The sequence below is a fragment of the Nicrophorus vespilloides genome, unplaced genomic scaffold, assembly GCF_001412225.1.
Source record: "Nicrophorus vespilloides isolate i.1.1-1 unplaced genomic scaffold, Nicve_v1.0, whole genome shotgun sequence".
NCBI lineage: Eukaryota > Metazoa > Arthropoda > Insecta > Coleoptera > Silphidae > Nicrophorus > Nicrophorus vespilloides.
This window is the reverse complement of record NW_017100095.1, coordinates 1-13,511: the sequence shown is the minus strand read 5'-3', so window position 1 is coordinate 13,511 and position 13,511 is coordinate 1. Positions and strand designations below refer to the sequence as shown.

Here is a 13,511-nt window from a genome sequence, read left to right as displayed (position 1 = left end):
ACATATATTTATTCAGGCAGCAGCGACATAGAGGCAGAGTCTGGGCGAGTGTAAGAGTGAGAGATGAGTTTGGCACAAGCTATGGCAGAAGGCAGTAGGTATTAGGTATAAGGCACAAGTGTGCGTTCGGTGCGCCGTGCGGCCACTTTGAATTTTGCACGGCGTCTAATTACATTAAAGCAAACATAAACAAAAATTCTAAACTTTGAAGGCCCGCAGCCCCATTTATTTCCAACTCGTCCTCCCGTCCACATTTCTTTCCATCTGTAGCCTGTATGCTTCTTTTTTTTTACTTTTCCTCGCTCGATGTCACATCAGTTCCGGCCATCGAAGGGCCTAGCCCTTCGCCACAAGCTTTTTGATAAAGTACTCGTCACGTTCGCTTGCCTCCTTGGCGTCACTTGCTAGTCCATTCTCTAAATTAAATCAGACACAGTAAAAATAAAAAGATACACAAGATACGCCCGAATTCCGGGGGGATTGAAGACCTCTGACACCAGGGTGGCGAGGGATGAAAAAACATACCACCGAAGCATTCAATTTCATCCATTTGGAGATAAAACCAAAAAGAACAAACATTTCATTAATAAACAGAACTAAAGCAATTTTGCTAAAGTGATCTTACAGAAACTACTACTAATTCATTGGACACATAATACAAAACCTGGAATTGCACAGGAAAACCTATAGTTATTTCATTTTATTCAATATAAGTAATAATAAGTAATTTGTTTATTTTGCTTTTTAAGTTTTTGTCAAGACAAAATTAGTGACATAAATTAGCAACAATTGTTTTATTTGATGTTGTAAAATTAAGATGAATTATAATTCATTTCATCTGATTTCTAGAGATGCAAATTATGTTTACATGATTCCAAGTGAGAAGGATATGAAGTTATAGAGGGGTGACCAGATTTAATTATTTATTTACATTGACTGAATATACTAAGTTCCTCCACCTCCTTCATATTTAGGGAAATGAATGGTGGGACAGGTGTTTGCGTGTCAGTGGACACAAATGTTTTGCGGTTGAGTGGTCGGACATCTGAGGCCGCCTCTGGATGGAAAAGGAAAATTGCACCCCCGCAGTCATGGAAGAGTGACCCGCTTTGTGCGGCTTCCGTTTACCCGGTGTTTAAAACATTGTTAAAACTAACCGGAGGAAATGAGCGTAACGAATACTCGGGGGCGCTTTGTACGTGATTTCGCGTTCAAAACTGACGTACAAAGAGTTATTATCATTAAAAATGTATCGGAATGTAGGGAACAACAAAAGCATCGTACACATTTAAAAAAATGCACGCAACATACCCCTTTCATAACCGTTACATTTTTACACTGATTTTTGGGTATAAGACTTTCGAAGGGGTCGCACACTTTTTTTTTATATTTCGAATTTTTGTTCTCATGGACGTTAATTAGTGGTTTTTATTATCAGCTGTTTCTACCCTAACACAACAATTGTATGAAATAATGTAAATATAATAACTGTAAAGATTCATATAATTTCTTCAAATAAAATCATACATTTATAGACAAAGTAATTCTAAAAGGATTTTTTTTATTTGATTTCCATTCTACATTCTATACTTATACTTATGTTAAAATATACACATTTATGTTAGCTTATGTAAATATAATATAATTCAATTAAATTATCGATAATGTAATGAAATATGGACTCGTGGTGACATCTAATTTTATAATTAACAAGTTTTTCAAAGACGAAAGAGACTTCCACATTGCAGGGAATTATACATTAGGAAAATTTAAAAATATCTACATCCATGTTGCATGCGTTTTTCTTTGTATTTGATGGAAGTAATATCTTATGGTTCATTAAATTTCTTATACTTAGGTTTAAGCTTTCATTTATATAATCTAATTTAATGTGAACATATTGTAGGACATATCTGTTCTTTAATTAGTTGATGACTCTCTGATATATACAATTCTAAGTTATAAATAGAAGAAGAGTTTCTTGGTTTTTATTATACCAGTATGAACATGATACTTATGCAACCAAATTTACAATTCCCATAAAATATGTTATTCTCCTATAATACCATTAAAATACAACTACAAAAATCAATCAAATATTTTATCTTAAACAATACATATTGTATTTCTTGTTCTTCTTAGAAAAACTAAAATTTCTACCATTCTCATATCTACTAGTATTTTGCATGGAAATTTAATCAATAAAATGCATATAGGCAACTTAATTGTTTCAATCTACAAATATTCACTATCTTCAAACCTCCAGCTCCAGCAGACTCCAAGTCTAATGTGACAATAATAATGATTTTAAATAAACCAGGAATATTGATAACTGTGTCCAGTTACTTAGTGCTATCTATAGCTCTATCGACAAAGTTCTATAAAGCATCTAAGTCTGTTGTTGATGAGCTCTTCCATTTGCCACAAGGTCTATCATATTGTCATCGAGATTTAAGAACAGTACGTATTGAAATAACATTAATTGTATAACAACAGATCTAACAATTTTATTTTAGTGGGATCCAAAAATTACAACATTGCCTGGTTTATACATCTTCTCAACATTGATATGTACCTTTATTGGAAAGTGCACAATCTCATGCTTAAGAATAACTAACATTTTAGCATCTGCTATCAATTTAATATTATTTTATGTAATAAGGCAGCAGATACATCCGAAAGTAAGTATTGTGACATACTTCAAGATTAGAAAATAATGTTATATATTTTAGTGCAAATTTCCATTGTTTAATGCTATCAATTTGGCATTGATTCCTCCACTTCTATTCTTTTCGCAACTATATTATACTGATGTACCAAGTGTAACCAGCATTCTTGGATTAATATATTTTTGCAATACTGGACATTATGTACATGCATCATTAACAGGTAATAGTTTTACTAACAATTAAAGACAGGTACTTAAAACTTGATTTTTTTTATATAAGGTTTAATTGCCATTTTAATGAGACAGACAAATGTCTTATTTGTGTTTCTCTTCGCTGGTTTGAGACTTTCTGGTTTGTTGTACAACTATTTGTTCCATGATAGAAGATTTATAAATAAGGATTACAAAATCAGCAAAAAAGTGAGTTTGTGTGATTAACATATGTGTACAGTATTATTTTAATTCAATTTTATTTGTAGGATATATTTAACTTATGGCAGAATGTCCAAACCCCTGATATTATCATATCTAAATTCGTACATTTACCAATGAATATATGTATTGAGGTAGGTTGCTTTTTGACACTGGCAATTAGCTTCATTACCTTTGTGATAATTAATGGAGGTATTGTAGTTGGAGACAAATCTGCACATGTTGCAACTCTTCACATTCCTCAGTTATACTACTTCAGTATATTTAGTTTATTTTTTGGTTGGCCACATTTCGTTAAGTATATCATTCCCTTCATTACTAGTAACTTAAAAAATGTTTATAGTTTCTTTAAATTTATTTCTACCATATTCATTATTTACATCTTATATTTATATACACACACCACTCATCCTTATCTACTAGCAGACAACAGACATTACATGTTTTATATCTGGAAGAGATTCTTCAACTGTGATTTGTATCATTTCTTGTGGAGCCCAATCTTTTACTTTAGTTTATACACAATATTTCAGAAGATCTACAATGAAAAAGATGTCAGATTTGCCATATTCTTTACATTCTCTTCATTCGTTGTTTTGTGCTTCCAAGCTTTAGTCGACATTAGATACTTCTTGATACCCTACGTAATTTTAAGGTTGTATATGAAAGACATCACCAAACTTCAGTTAATCGCTGAACTTTTAACATTCGTCTTAGTCAATTGTGCAACGTTTTATTTATTTTTCACTAAAGAAATTATATGGAATGACTTTGCTGATATTCAAAGACTAATTTGGTAATAAAAATACCATCAAAAATGTTACCATTGTTTCTTTATTTAATATATCTTGTATATAATTCGTTCCATGTATTTCTGATTGATAGCTTAAATCTCTCATGGTTCTTTTTAAATAGTGTTCTAGTTCTATAGAAATCAAGTCATTGATTGTTTAGGTAACATAAAATTAGATTGAAAAAAATAATAACTAAAGGTTCTATTTTTATTAATTTTGTATTATGTAAAGTAAATTTGATTTTCCTAGATCCTAGATCTAATACATTAAATTAGTATAAATGTGTATACATACTATATACAATATATATATGATAAAAATCTATTTTTTATATAGTTTAACAGCCGCTACAAATCGAACTAACGACCATTCGTCTCAGATTTTCGTGATACAGGTGACCATAGACACACATATATAACTTAAAAAATATATAACGTTAGATTAATAACAAATATAAGTTAAAAAGTAATGAATATAAGGTTTACAATTGGCACCTTGGAATACTCGAAATTTACTACAATTTAAATTAAGTTCGTGCAGATCCATATGTTCCAGCTGGTGGTCTATAACTTCGGTATAGCGTACTTTCTCACGTTCATATTTTTCCAGGTGGTTCCTCACTCGTAATCTAAAAAAGATAAATGAATCACATATATGTTAAAAAATATTAATTAATAATTACCCCTCTTGCGGAATTTATCATTTGTAATTTTTCTTTGAGCTCTCTCACTACTGCAATACGAGTTCTTTTAATAGTATTATCTTCTTCAATACTTGAAGTAGGTTACTCTTCAATAGTGCAAAAACTTTCAAATTCCCCATTTGCTTCAAACATAGTTGGTTCAGTCTCTTCTTCTGTCTCTGATTGTGCCACTGCAGTCATGAACGAAGAATCGGTATCTGAGCTTGCCGGACGGGTTGCAAGTTTTCTTTTCCTCCCTACCAGACCTTCTAATTCATTTAAGCTTTCAGTTGCAGATGTTAATTCATTTCGCAACACATTAATTGAGCCGGCCACACTTTCTTTCTACAATAAAATGCATTAACTAATGTTTAAAAAAAATCAAAACTATTCATACTTCATTGCATTTCAGCAAACGTTTCTTCATAAATATTAATTGTTGATATGGCCCTAAATTGGAACTCTTGTTCATATTTTTCGAATATAAACTCAATATTTTTCCGAATTTTCGGTATCATTTGCTCTACATACTTGTAGATATTAGCATCTGCGCAGAAAATTTTGATCGCAATTCCAGCGCATGTAAGAAATGCTGATGATACTAAACAATAAAGATCATGCAGTGTCTGAAAGATAATAGTATTAATCAGATATTATTTATTTATTTATTCTCTTACTTGTATTTCTTCCAGAAACTCTTCAACGGTGATACTGAATTCAGTAATTTCGATATTGAAATCGCTAACAGTCATATAGTAAAAAGCAAGCGAGGGAATGTCCTTCGTTATTTCCTACAATCCTTCTTGCAAATTTGTCACTATAAGCGATAAATTTTATTTGTAACTCTGATATCTGATTGTATACTTAAAGTCAAAATATATGACGGCAAAGGCGACACCGCTGGTTCCTCACTCGTAATCTAAAAGAAGATAAATGAATCACATATATGTTGAAAAATATTAATTAATAATTACCCCTCTTGCAGAATTTATCATTTGTAATTTTTCTTTGAGCTCTCTCACTACTGCAATACGATTTCTTTTAATAGTATTATCTTCTTGGCAAGCGATTTCAGTGGCCCTACCCATTTGTTAGTATCATTAAACATTTCTTCGTAAACGTTAATTGTTGATATGGCCCTAAATTGGTGAAACTTGTTCATATTTTTCGAATATAAACTCAATATTTTTCCGAATTTTCGGTATCATTTGCTCTACATACTTGTAGATATTAGCATCTGCGCAGAAAATTTTGATCGCAATTCCAGCGCATGTAAGAAATGCTGATGATACTAAACAATAAAGATCATGCAGTGTCTGAAAGATAATAGTATTAATCAGATATTATTTATTTATTTATTCTCTTACTTGTATTTCTTCCAGAAACTCTTCAACGGTGATACTGAATTCGGTAATTTCGATATTGAAATCGCTAACAGTCCTACAGTAAAAAGCAAGCGAGGGAATGCCCTTCGTTATTTCCTGCAATCCATCTTGCAAATTTGTGACTAAGCGATAAATTTTGTTTGTAACTTTGATATCTGATTGTATACTTAAAGTCAAAATATCTGACGGCAAATGCGACACCGGTGGTTCCTCACTCGTAATCTAAAAGAAGATAAATGAATCACATATATGTTAAAAGATATTAATTAATAATTACCCCTCTTGCAGAATGTATCATTTGTAATTTTTCTTTGAGCTGTATCGCAAAAATGTACAGGCGACCATAAACACACACATAACTTAAAAAAATGTAAACGTAAGTAGCTACGTAATACTTATAAATGATAAATAAATAAATAATACAGGCGACCATAGACACATATATATAACTTAAAAAAATATATAACGTTAGATTAATAACAAGTATAAGTTAAAAAGTAGTGAATTTAAGGTTTACAATTGGCACCTTGGAATAATTGAAATTTACTACAATTTAAATTAAGTTCGTGCAGATCCATATATTCCAGCGGGTGGTCTATATAACTTCGGTAGAGATAGCAACTGGAGTGAATTGAAAGCGTACTTTCTCACGTTCATATTTTTCCAGGTGTTTTCTCATCTGCAGCCCTCGCTAAAACGGATATAAATATTAAAAAATGAATTTAGATTTCACCATTATTTAGTTACCTTCTAATTTAATATGATAATTTACAAATTGTGAAAAAAAAAATCAGTTTTCATCTCCGAACGTATCCTCGGTTCGGTTCATATGCCTAGCTATGGCCGAAACCGCCTCCGACAATGATATAGACTAAAATAGAAACAAAACAAAATAAATGTACAATTTGATAAGTACATAAAGTCAACTTACATTGTTGGAGTTAGCAATTCTGATATCTGAAGGTATATTTAAAGTTAAAATATCTGATGGCAAAGGCGGTGGCGGTGGTTGCTCACTCGTAATCTAAAAAAACATAAATGAATCACATATATGTTAAAAGATATTAATTAATAATTACCCCTCTTGCAGCATTTATCATTTGTAATTTTTCTTTGAGCTCTCTCACTACTGCAATACGAGTTCTTTTGATATTAGTATCTTCTTCTATACTTGAAGTAGGTTCCTCCTCAATAGTATAAAAACTTTCAAATTCCCCCGTCGCTTCAAAAGTATTTGGCTCAGTCTCTTCTTCTGTCTCGTCTGATTGCGCTACTGCCGTCATGAAAGAAGATTCTGTATCTGTACTTGCCGGACGTGTTTGAACCTGTCTTTTCCTCCCTACCACACCTACCAAATCATTCAAGCTTTCAGTTGCAGATGTTAATTCATTTCGCAACACATTAACTGAATCAGACACAGTTTCTTCCTACAATAAAAATCATTAACTAATGTTTAAAAAAATCAAAACTATTCATACATCATTGCACATCAGCAATGCTGATGAAATATCTGAAACCAATTTGCAATGCATGCCAAGCGATTTCAGTGGCTCTGCCCATTTGTTAGTATCATTAACCGCTTCGTAGTAAACATTAATAGTCGATACTGCCCTAAATTGGTAATATTCTTGTTCCGACTTTTCATGTATCAACTCAAGAGTTTTTCGGATTTTTGGAACAATTTCCTCCACATATTTGTAGATAGTAACATCAACACAGAAAATTTTTATAGCAATACCAGCGCATGTCAAAAATGCCGACGAAACTAAGCAATATAGATCATGAAGAGTCTGAAAGATATTAGTATTAATCAGATATTATTTATTTATTTATTCTCTTACTTTTATTTCTTCGAGAAACTCTTCAGCTGTGATGCTAAATTCTATCATTTCGATATTATAATCGCTTACAGTACGATAGTAGAAGGCAAGCGATGGAATATCTTTGGTTATTTCTTGCAATGCTTCTTGCATATTTGTAACTATAAGGAGCAAATTTTGTTTATAAATCTTATAGAATTTAACATCACAATTCTCTACGATCTCCTTTACGTCGGCAGACTTCATCCTAAAAATTAATCTTAAAATATTTTCATTGGGATATTAAGATTATATTTACATTTTCAATTTATTTTGTCTATGATGTGAATAATTTTGCACGTTAAGATTGAGTAAAAAGGTTTTCTGCAGAGTATTAATTAATTTGCATGTACAATTCTTGATATTGTTCATACGATACATCGAATACCCTCGATAGGCATAATTCCCAAAGATGGGCATTACTGAAGCCCCTAATCCAATATACGAATTGTACCGTGCCGCACAAAATATTCCTAACACACTGGCTACCCCCCCAGCAAGCATGGTATTTCCTATTGGAGAAGCGTTTCCAACAATAGGAAATCGGAACGATTCCAATATTTCAGCATCCTCTATCAAAATCATTTTTGATTTTATAAATGTTTGAATCATCCATCGGGCAAGCTGCAAATAATGAAATTATATTTTTAAAAAAATTGTCTCTTAATTGGATGGTATGGATCTCGAAGGCATATCTTTCTAACTGGAAACAATGGCATTATTGCACGAGACAATCCCTGCTCGACCATGCGATTTAACGCCTTTGAACTTCTTCCTTTGGATTTTTTTTTAAGTACAAAGTTTAAGTCCATGACCATCCAAGCCTTGGAGGAGACGATTAGATGTTGTATCGCTGAAATCCAGCCCCAGTTATGCCAAAGCGTTGTTGCAAATTTTCTCAAAAGAACGCAGTTGTATCAGATGTGTTGTTTCATACATAACTTCCACTTAACTTTTTAAATCGAAATTTAGATATTTTCTCAAAAAAAAGTTTTAATTAAAATTTAGATTTTGTAGGGACTATATATTAATTATATTATAAATATTACGTATACATGTTAGCTACTTACGTTTGCCCGGTCCGCGTTGGAGAGTGCTGAATACATTTTTCAAAAGTTTACTGAAACAAGATTTGTAATTAGGTTTTGTCAAATAATTAATTAATTCTGAAAAGTAATGAGAATACAAGATTGCATACGTCGTACATCTTTAGGATACCAGGGAAGGTCATTTTGAAAATTTCATCTCCGTTTTGCAATAAACTTATACGTGGACAATACCGGATGTTGAGGTATTAAGTTGTATTGGTAATAGACAGATTTGGCGGTAAATTTTGTAAAGTAAACAAATTATGGTTGCTAGGGCAACTGACCATATGATTCACCACGCCTTTCTAGTAATTCTGAGTGCTGAGCAGCAATTGATTTTGTTGATGGGGTAAACGTGTGTGGTTCGTTAGTGGATGATCGGCTTCGATAGTTTGCTAATTCACCTGCTGATTGCTCAATGTGTCCATTCAGAAAGACCGATTTCAAAATATCTATGGTTATTTTCGTACGCAAATGAGGAGTATCGGAAATGGAGAGGGCGCATGCGTAATGTTGAAATGACCCCCCAAAGTTGATCGTGTTAGAGTGAGTCTGAGTAGTTTTCTCGTAAGTTGCTGAGAAAAAAAAATGGAGTATCGGTAGGAATAGCTCGTAATATAATCCGTTGATCGTTTGGATAGTCGCGTCCGTACCTCAGTTTGTCTGCATGAGCTCCGATTCGGCCAGGTTCAGTGAATATTTACAAGAAACGCATGAAAATGACGTTGACCCGGCGGTCCTCTGTAATGGCGTTCGATCTTGATCTGCCAACTGTAGTTTGTACGAACTAAATATGACATTTTGTGTGGATTCCACAAACACCCATCGATTCTGGTAGTTCTTCGAAGGCAGCAGAACCAAAAAAATATATAGAGCACAGACATACTTAACACAGCACTAGTGTTGCACGATCGAAACGTTGTCGTCGTCGTCGTCGCCGCCACCGCTGCCGCCACCACCGAGGAACGATCATTTTCCCCCCTGATTCTTGTTGGGAAGTCGCATCGCGGAGCCATGTTCTAATTGTTCGTGCGAGTTTTATAAATATATATATATATATGCATATGCATACATACGTATATAGATCTATACACATATATTCTACAAAATACTGTGATACTAAAAAGGAAATGTGATATTTAACATTTAAATGGTTCTGTTCAGTGTTTAGTTGCTAATAAACGCTGCCTCGTTTGGGATCTAAACGATCGAATTCATCAATTAGTATCTAGAAAAAAATTGAAGGCATCTATCATACACCATAAACAAACACCCCAACATTCTACAAAACTGCTTCCCACTGATGCCTTTGCCTGAAGTACTGTGGATCCATGGAGACAACGTATGAAGCCACTCCTCACTATCAACTACGGACTACATTGCAAACCATATATTTAGCTATAATCAACATTTGATGAACACCTGTTCTATACAGACTCACCGCTGCTGCTCACTATAAATAATAGGTATGTGTATGCATTCTCTAAATCTAGATTAAGCCTTATATAATTAATGCTACTCGAACCAATTGACTAAAAAAAACAATCAATTTCCATGCACTGTATTTGGCCATCCAACTTATAACTCAATATATTTGATAATTATGCAATCTGTATTAGCCAAATATCTATGCTCATTTCAATCCACTTTGTTTTAACACAAATTATAACCTTAAAGTATGAATATCAGCAACAACTTATTGCATTAAAATATTGTACACAAATTTAGGTTATATAACAAAATTTGTTTCTGTATATACTACCTTTATATTTGTTTATATTAACTTGTGTAATTTCTTAAGGCCTTAATTTCCCATTTATAAACTAATAAGATTTGACATATTTATATCAAATATAATTCACTTCAACAATTAAATTATATATTATTGTTTCATATAATCATTTAAATAACATGAAATGTAATGCACATGATATATCGCTAACTTTCAAACAGTAGAATCACAAAACACAACAGAACTACATATAATAATTATGTAATAGGTTATGATCAAATTGGAGATATCATATGTTACCCTCCAGATATTGAGGTGTAACTAATTACAGATGTACATGGAATTAATGAATGGAAAATTATGGAAAAAAACTTACATATTCTGAGGAGCAATAAAGTCAGGTGTGCAGGATGACGTTGTTCTGTAAAAGAAAGAAGAAAGATTAGTGTTAATATTTTGTAGAATCACAAAACACAACAGGACTACAACAAAGAAAGATGTTATTAAAATCGAACCTTTATACAACATCAACCTAGTTTCAATGTACCAGTCTTAATTTAATAAAGTAAATAGTTTCAGAATCATGAGCATTTACTTGGTGAACTAATAATAAACAAAATTGATTGTATTAAAACATACAAAAGGCTATTGCTTTAGTTTTCCCACACTTGATGAACTATTCTTTACAATTTAATCGAAAGAACATGATAATTTGCCAAGAGCTGCAATATTTGTATTGTTTGTATTTGTTTCTTTCGGTTAAGATTATATGTAAGATGTTTTGAATTAAATTTAATTGAAAAGTAAATCAAAATATTGCAGATAATATATTAAGACTGTTGACTTAATACTATTTTCAGGTTTCATTGAAACAAGAATATAGATTTTTACTCATCTAAATGATAATGATGATGATAAACTGTTGTACTAGAGACCATAGTGGTCAACATTCTAATCTGGTTAACTGTAACCTCCAGATATTGAGGTGTAACTCATTACAGGAGTACATGGAATTAATAAATGGAAAATTATGGAAAAAAACTTACAAATTCAAAGAGGTGTACAAATTCACAGAGGTAATAAAATCCGGTGTATGTGCACAGGACGACGTTATTCTGTAAAAGAAAGATGAATAAATTAATTCGAAAGAACTTGATGATTGCTAAGAGCTGCATTCATTGGTATTTGTTTCTTCCGGTTTAATATATATATGATGTAAGATGTTTTGAACTAAATTTAATTGAAAAGTAAATCAAAATATTGCAGATAGTATATTAAGACTGTTGACTTAATACTATTTTCTGGTTTTATCATGAACAAGAATATAGATTTTTACTCATCTAAATGATAATGATGCTGATAAACCTTTGTACTAGAGACCATAGTGGTCAACATTCTAATCTGATTAACTGTAACCTCCAGATATTGAGTTGTTACTCATTACTGGTGTACATGGAATTAATAAATGGAAAATTATGGAAAAAAAACTTACAAATTCAAAGAGGTGTACAAATTCACACAGGTAATAAAATCAGGTGTATGTGTACAGGACGTTGTTCTGTAAAAGAAAGAAGAATAATTTAATCGAAAGAACTTGATGATTGCTAAGAGCAGCATTCATTGGTATTTGTTTCTTCCGGTTTAATATATATATGATGTAAGATGTTTTGAATTAAATTTAATTGAAAAGTAAATCAAAATATTGCAGATAATATATTAAGACTGTTGACTTAATACTATTTTCTGGTTTCATCGAAACAAGAATATAGTTTGATACTCATCTAAATGATATTGATGATGATAAACCGTTGTACTAGAGACCATAGTGGTCAACATTCTAATCTGATTATCTGTAACCTCCAGATATTGAGTTGTTACTCATTACTGGTGTACATGGAATTAATAAATGGAAAATTATGGAAAAAAATTTACAAATTCAAAGAGGTGTTCAAATTCACAGAGGTAATAAAATCAGGTGTATGTGTACAGGACGTTGTTCTGTAAAAGAAAGAAGAATAATTTAATTGAAAGATGACCTGATGATTTGCTAAGAGCTGCAATCATTGGTATTTGTTTCTTTCGGTTTAATATTTGTATGATATAAGATGTTGTGAATTAAATTGAATTGAAAAGTAAATCAAAATATTGCAGATTATATATTAGGACTGTTGACTTAATACTATTTTCTGGTTATATCGAAACAAGAATATAGTTTGATACTCATCTAAATGATATTGATGATGATGTACTAGAGACCATAGTGGTAAACATTCTAATCTGATTAACTGTAACCTCCAGATATTGAGGTGTAACTCATTACAGGTGCACATGGGATTAATAAATGGAAAATTATGGAAAAAAACTTACAAATTCACAGAGGTGTACGAATTCACAGAGGTAATAGTAGGAGTATGTGTACAGGACGACGTTGTTCTGTAAAAGAAAGAAGAACGATTGGTGTTAGTATTTTGTTTTTAACGGTTTTTATTCAAATATCCATCAATGAGTAAAAAGCTATACAGATATTAATCTTGCTTTGAAATCCCGGATTTTTTTTTGCAAATTTTCAAAATAAAATCCTGGTTAAATCTTCTTCTTTTAACCTCGAAACTAGCTTCAACTAGCTTTTGCCTGATTGAATTAAATTGTAAATTATGATTACAAACTCAACATTCATAATCCAACTTTTGATATTGTCAAATCTGTCCACAAATATTATTTTGGTTACTTGAGATTTGATCAACAATGATAATATAATTATGGAGTAACATAAAATAATTTAGAAATTTGTTGCGTTGGAACTAAAATATCATATGTTTAACAATATTGTTCAGAGGTGTAATGAATTATAGCTAATTATGGTAAAAATGT

General features: G+C 31.7%; 2 protein-coding genes across 4 annotated transcripts; one reads left to right on the top strand and one right to left on the bottom strand.

Moving 5' to 3' along the window:
• Window positions 1-2,226: 2,226 nt before the first annotated feature.
• On the top strand, window positions 2,227-4,049 carry LOC108567728 (putative Dol-P-Glc:Glc(2)Man(9)GlcNAc(2)-PP-Dol alpha-1,2-glucosyltransferase). The gene is made up of 5 exons (XM_017928340.1): window positions 2,227-2,460; window positions 2,517-2,681; window positions 2,733-2,889; window positions 2,949-3,088; window positions 3,148-4,049. The coding sequence occupies exons 1-5, from the start codon at window positions 2,302-2,304 to the stop codon at window positions 3,898-3,900; spliced, it is 1,374 nt and encodes a 457-aa protein (XP_017783829.1). The 5' UTR covers window positions 2,227-2,301; the 3' UTR covers window positions 3,901-4,049.
• Window positions 4,050-6,363: 2,314 nt separating this feature from the next.
• LOC108567743 lies at window positions 6,364-10,253 on the bottom strand. 3 transcript variants are annotated; one of them, XM_017928381.1, is made up of 9 exons: window positions 9,193-10,253; window positions 8,891-8,940; window positions 8,080-8,444; window positions 7,803-8,028; window positions 7,440-7,751; window positions 7,041-7,388; window positions 6,893-6,985; window positions 6,709-6,832; window positions 6,364-6,652 (listed from the first exon to the last, which is right to left on the bottom strand). In XM_017928381.1, exons 2-8 carry the CDS (start codon window positions 8,924-8,926, stop codon window positions 6,752-6,754), a joined length of 1,461 nt encoding a protein of 486 aa, XP_017783870.1. In that variant the 5' UTR covers window positions 8,927-8,940; window positions 9,193-10,253; the 3' UTR covers window positions 6,364-6,652; window positions 6,709-6,751. The 3 variants fall into 3 exon arrangements, with proteins under 3 accessions (XP_017783870.1, XP_017783871.1, XP_017783872.1); XM_017928382.1 differs by having other exon boundaries at window positions 9,313-10,253; XM_017928383.1 differs by having other exon boundaries at window positions 9,562-10,253.
• Window positions 10,254-13,511: the final 3,258 nt, after the last annotated feature.

Coding starts and splice junctions, on each gene's coding strand:
- LOC108567728 (XM_017928340.1), top strand. CDS start 2,302: ATGATTTTAAATAAACCAGGAATATTGATAACTGTGTCCAGTTACTTA. Junction 2,890..2,948: donor TGTACATGCATCATTAACAG/GTAATAGTTTTA, acceptor TTTTTATATAAG/GTTTAATTGCCATTTTAATG. Junction 3,089..3,147: donor ATTACAAAATCAGCAAAAAA/GTGAGTTTGTGT, acceptor TTTTATTTGTAG/GATATATTTAACTTATGGCA.
- LOC108567743 (XM_017928381.1), bottom strand. CDS start 8,926: ATGTATTCAGCACTCTCCAACGCGGACCGGGCAAAC. Junction 8,029..8,079: donor AGACAAAATAAATTGAAAAT/GTAAATATAATC, acceptor ATTAATTTTTAG/GATGAAGTCTGCCGACGTAA. Junction 7,389..7,439: donor CATTGCTGATGTGCAATGAT/GTATGAATAGTT, acceptor TTTTTATTGTAG/GAAGAAACTGTGTCTGATTC.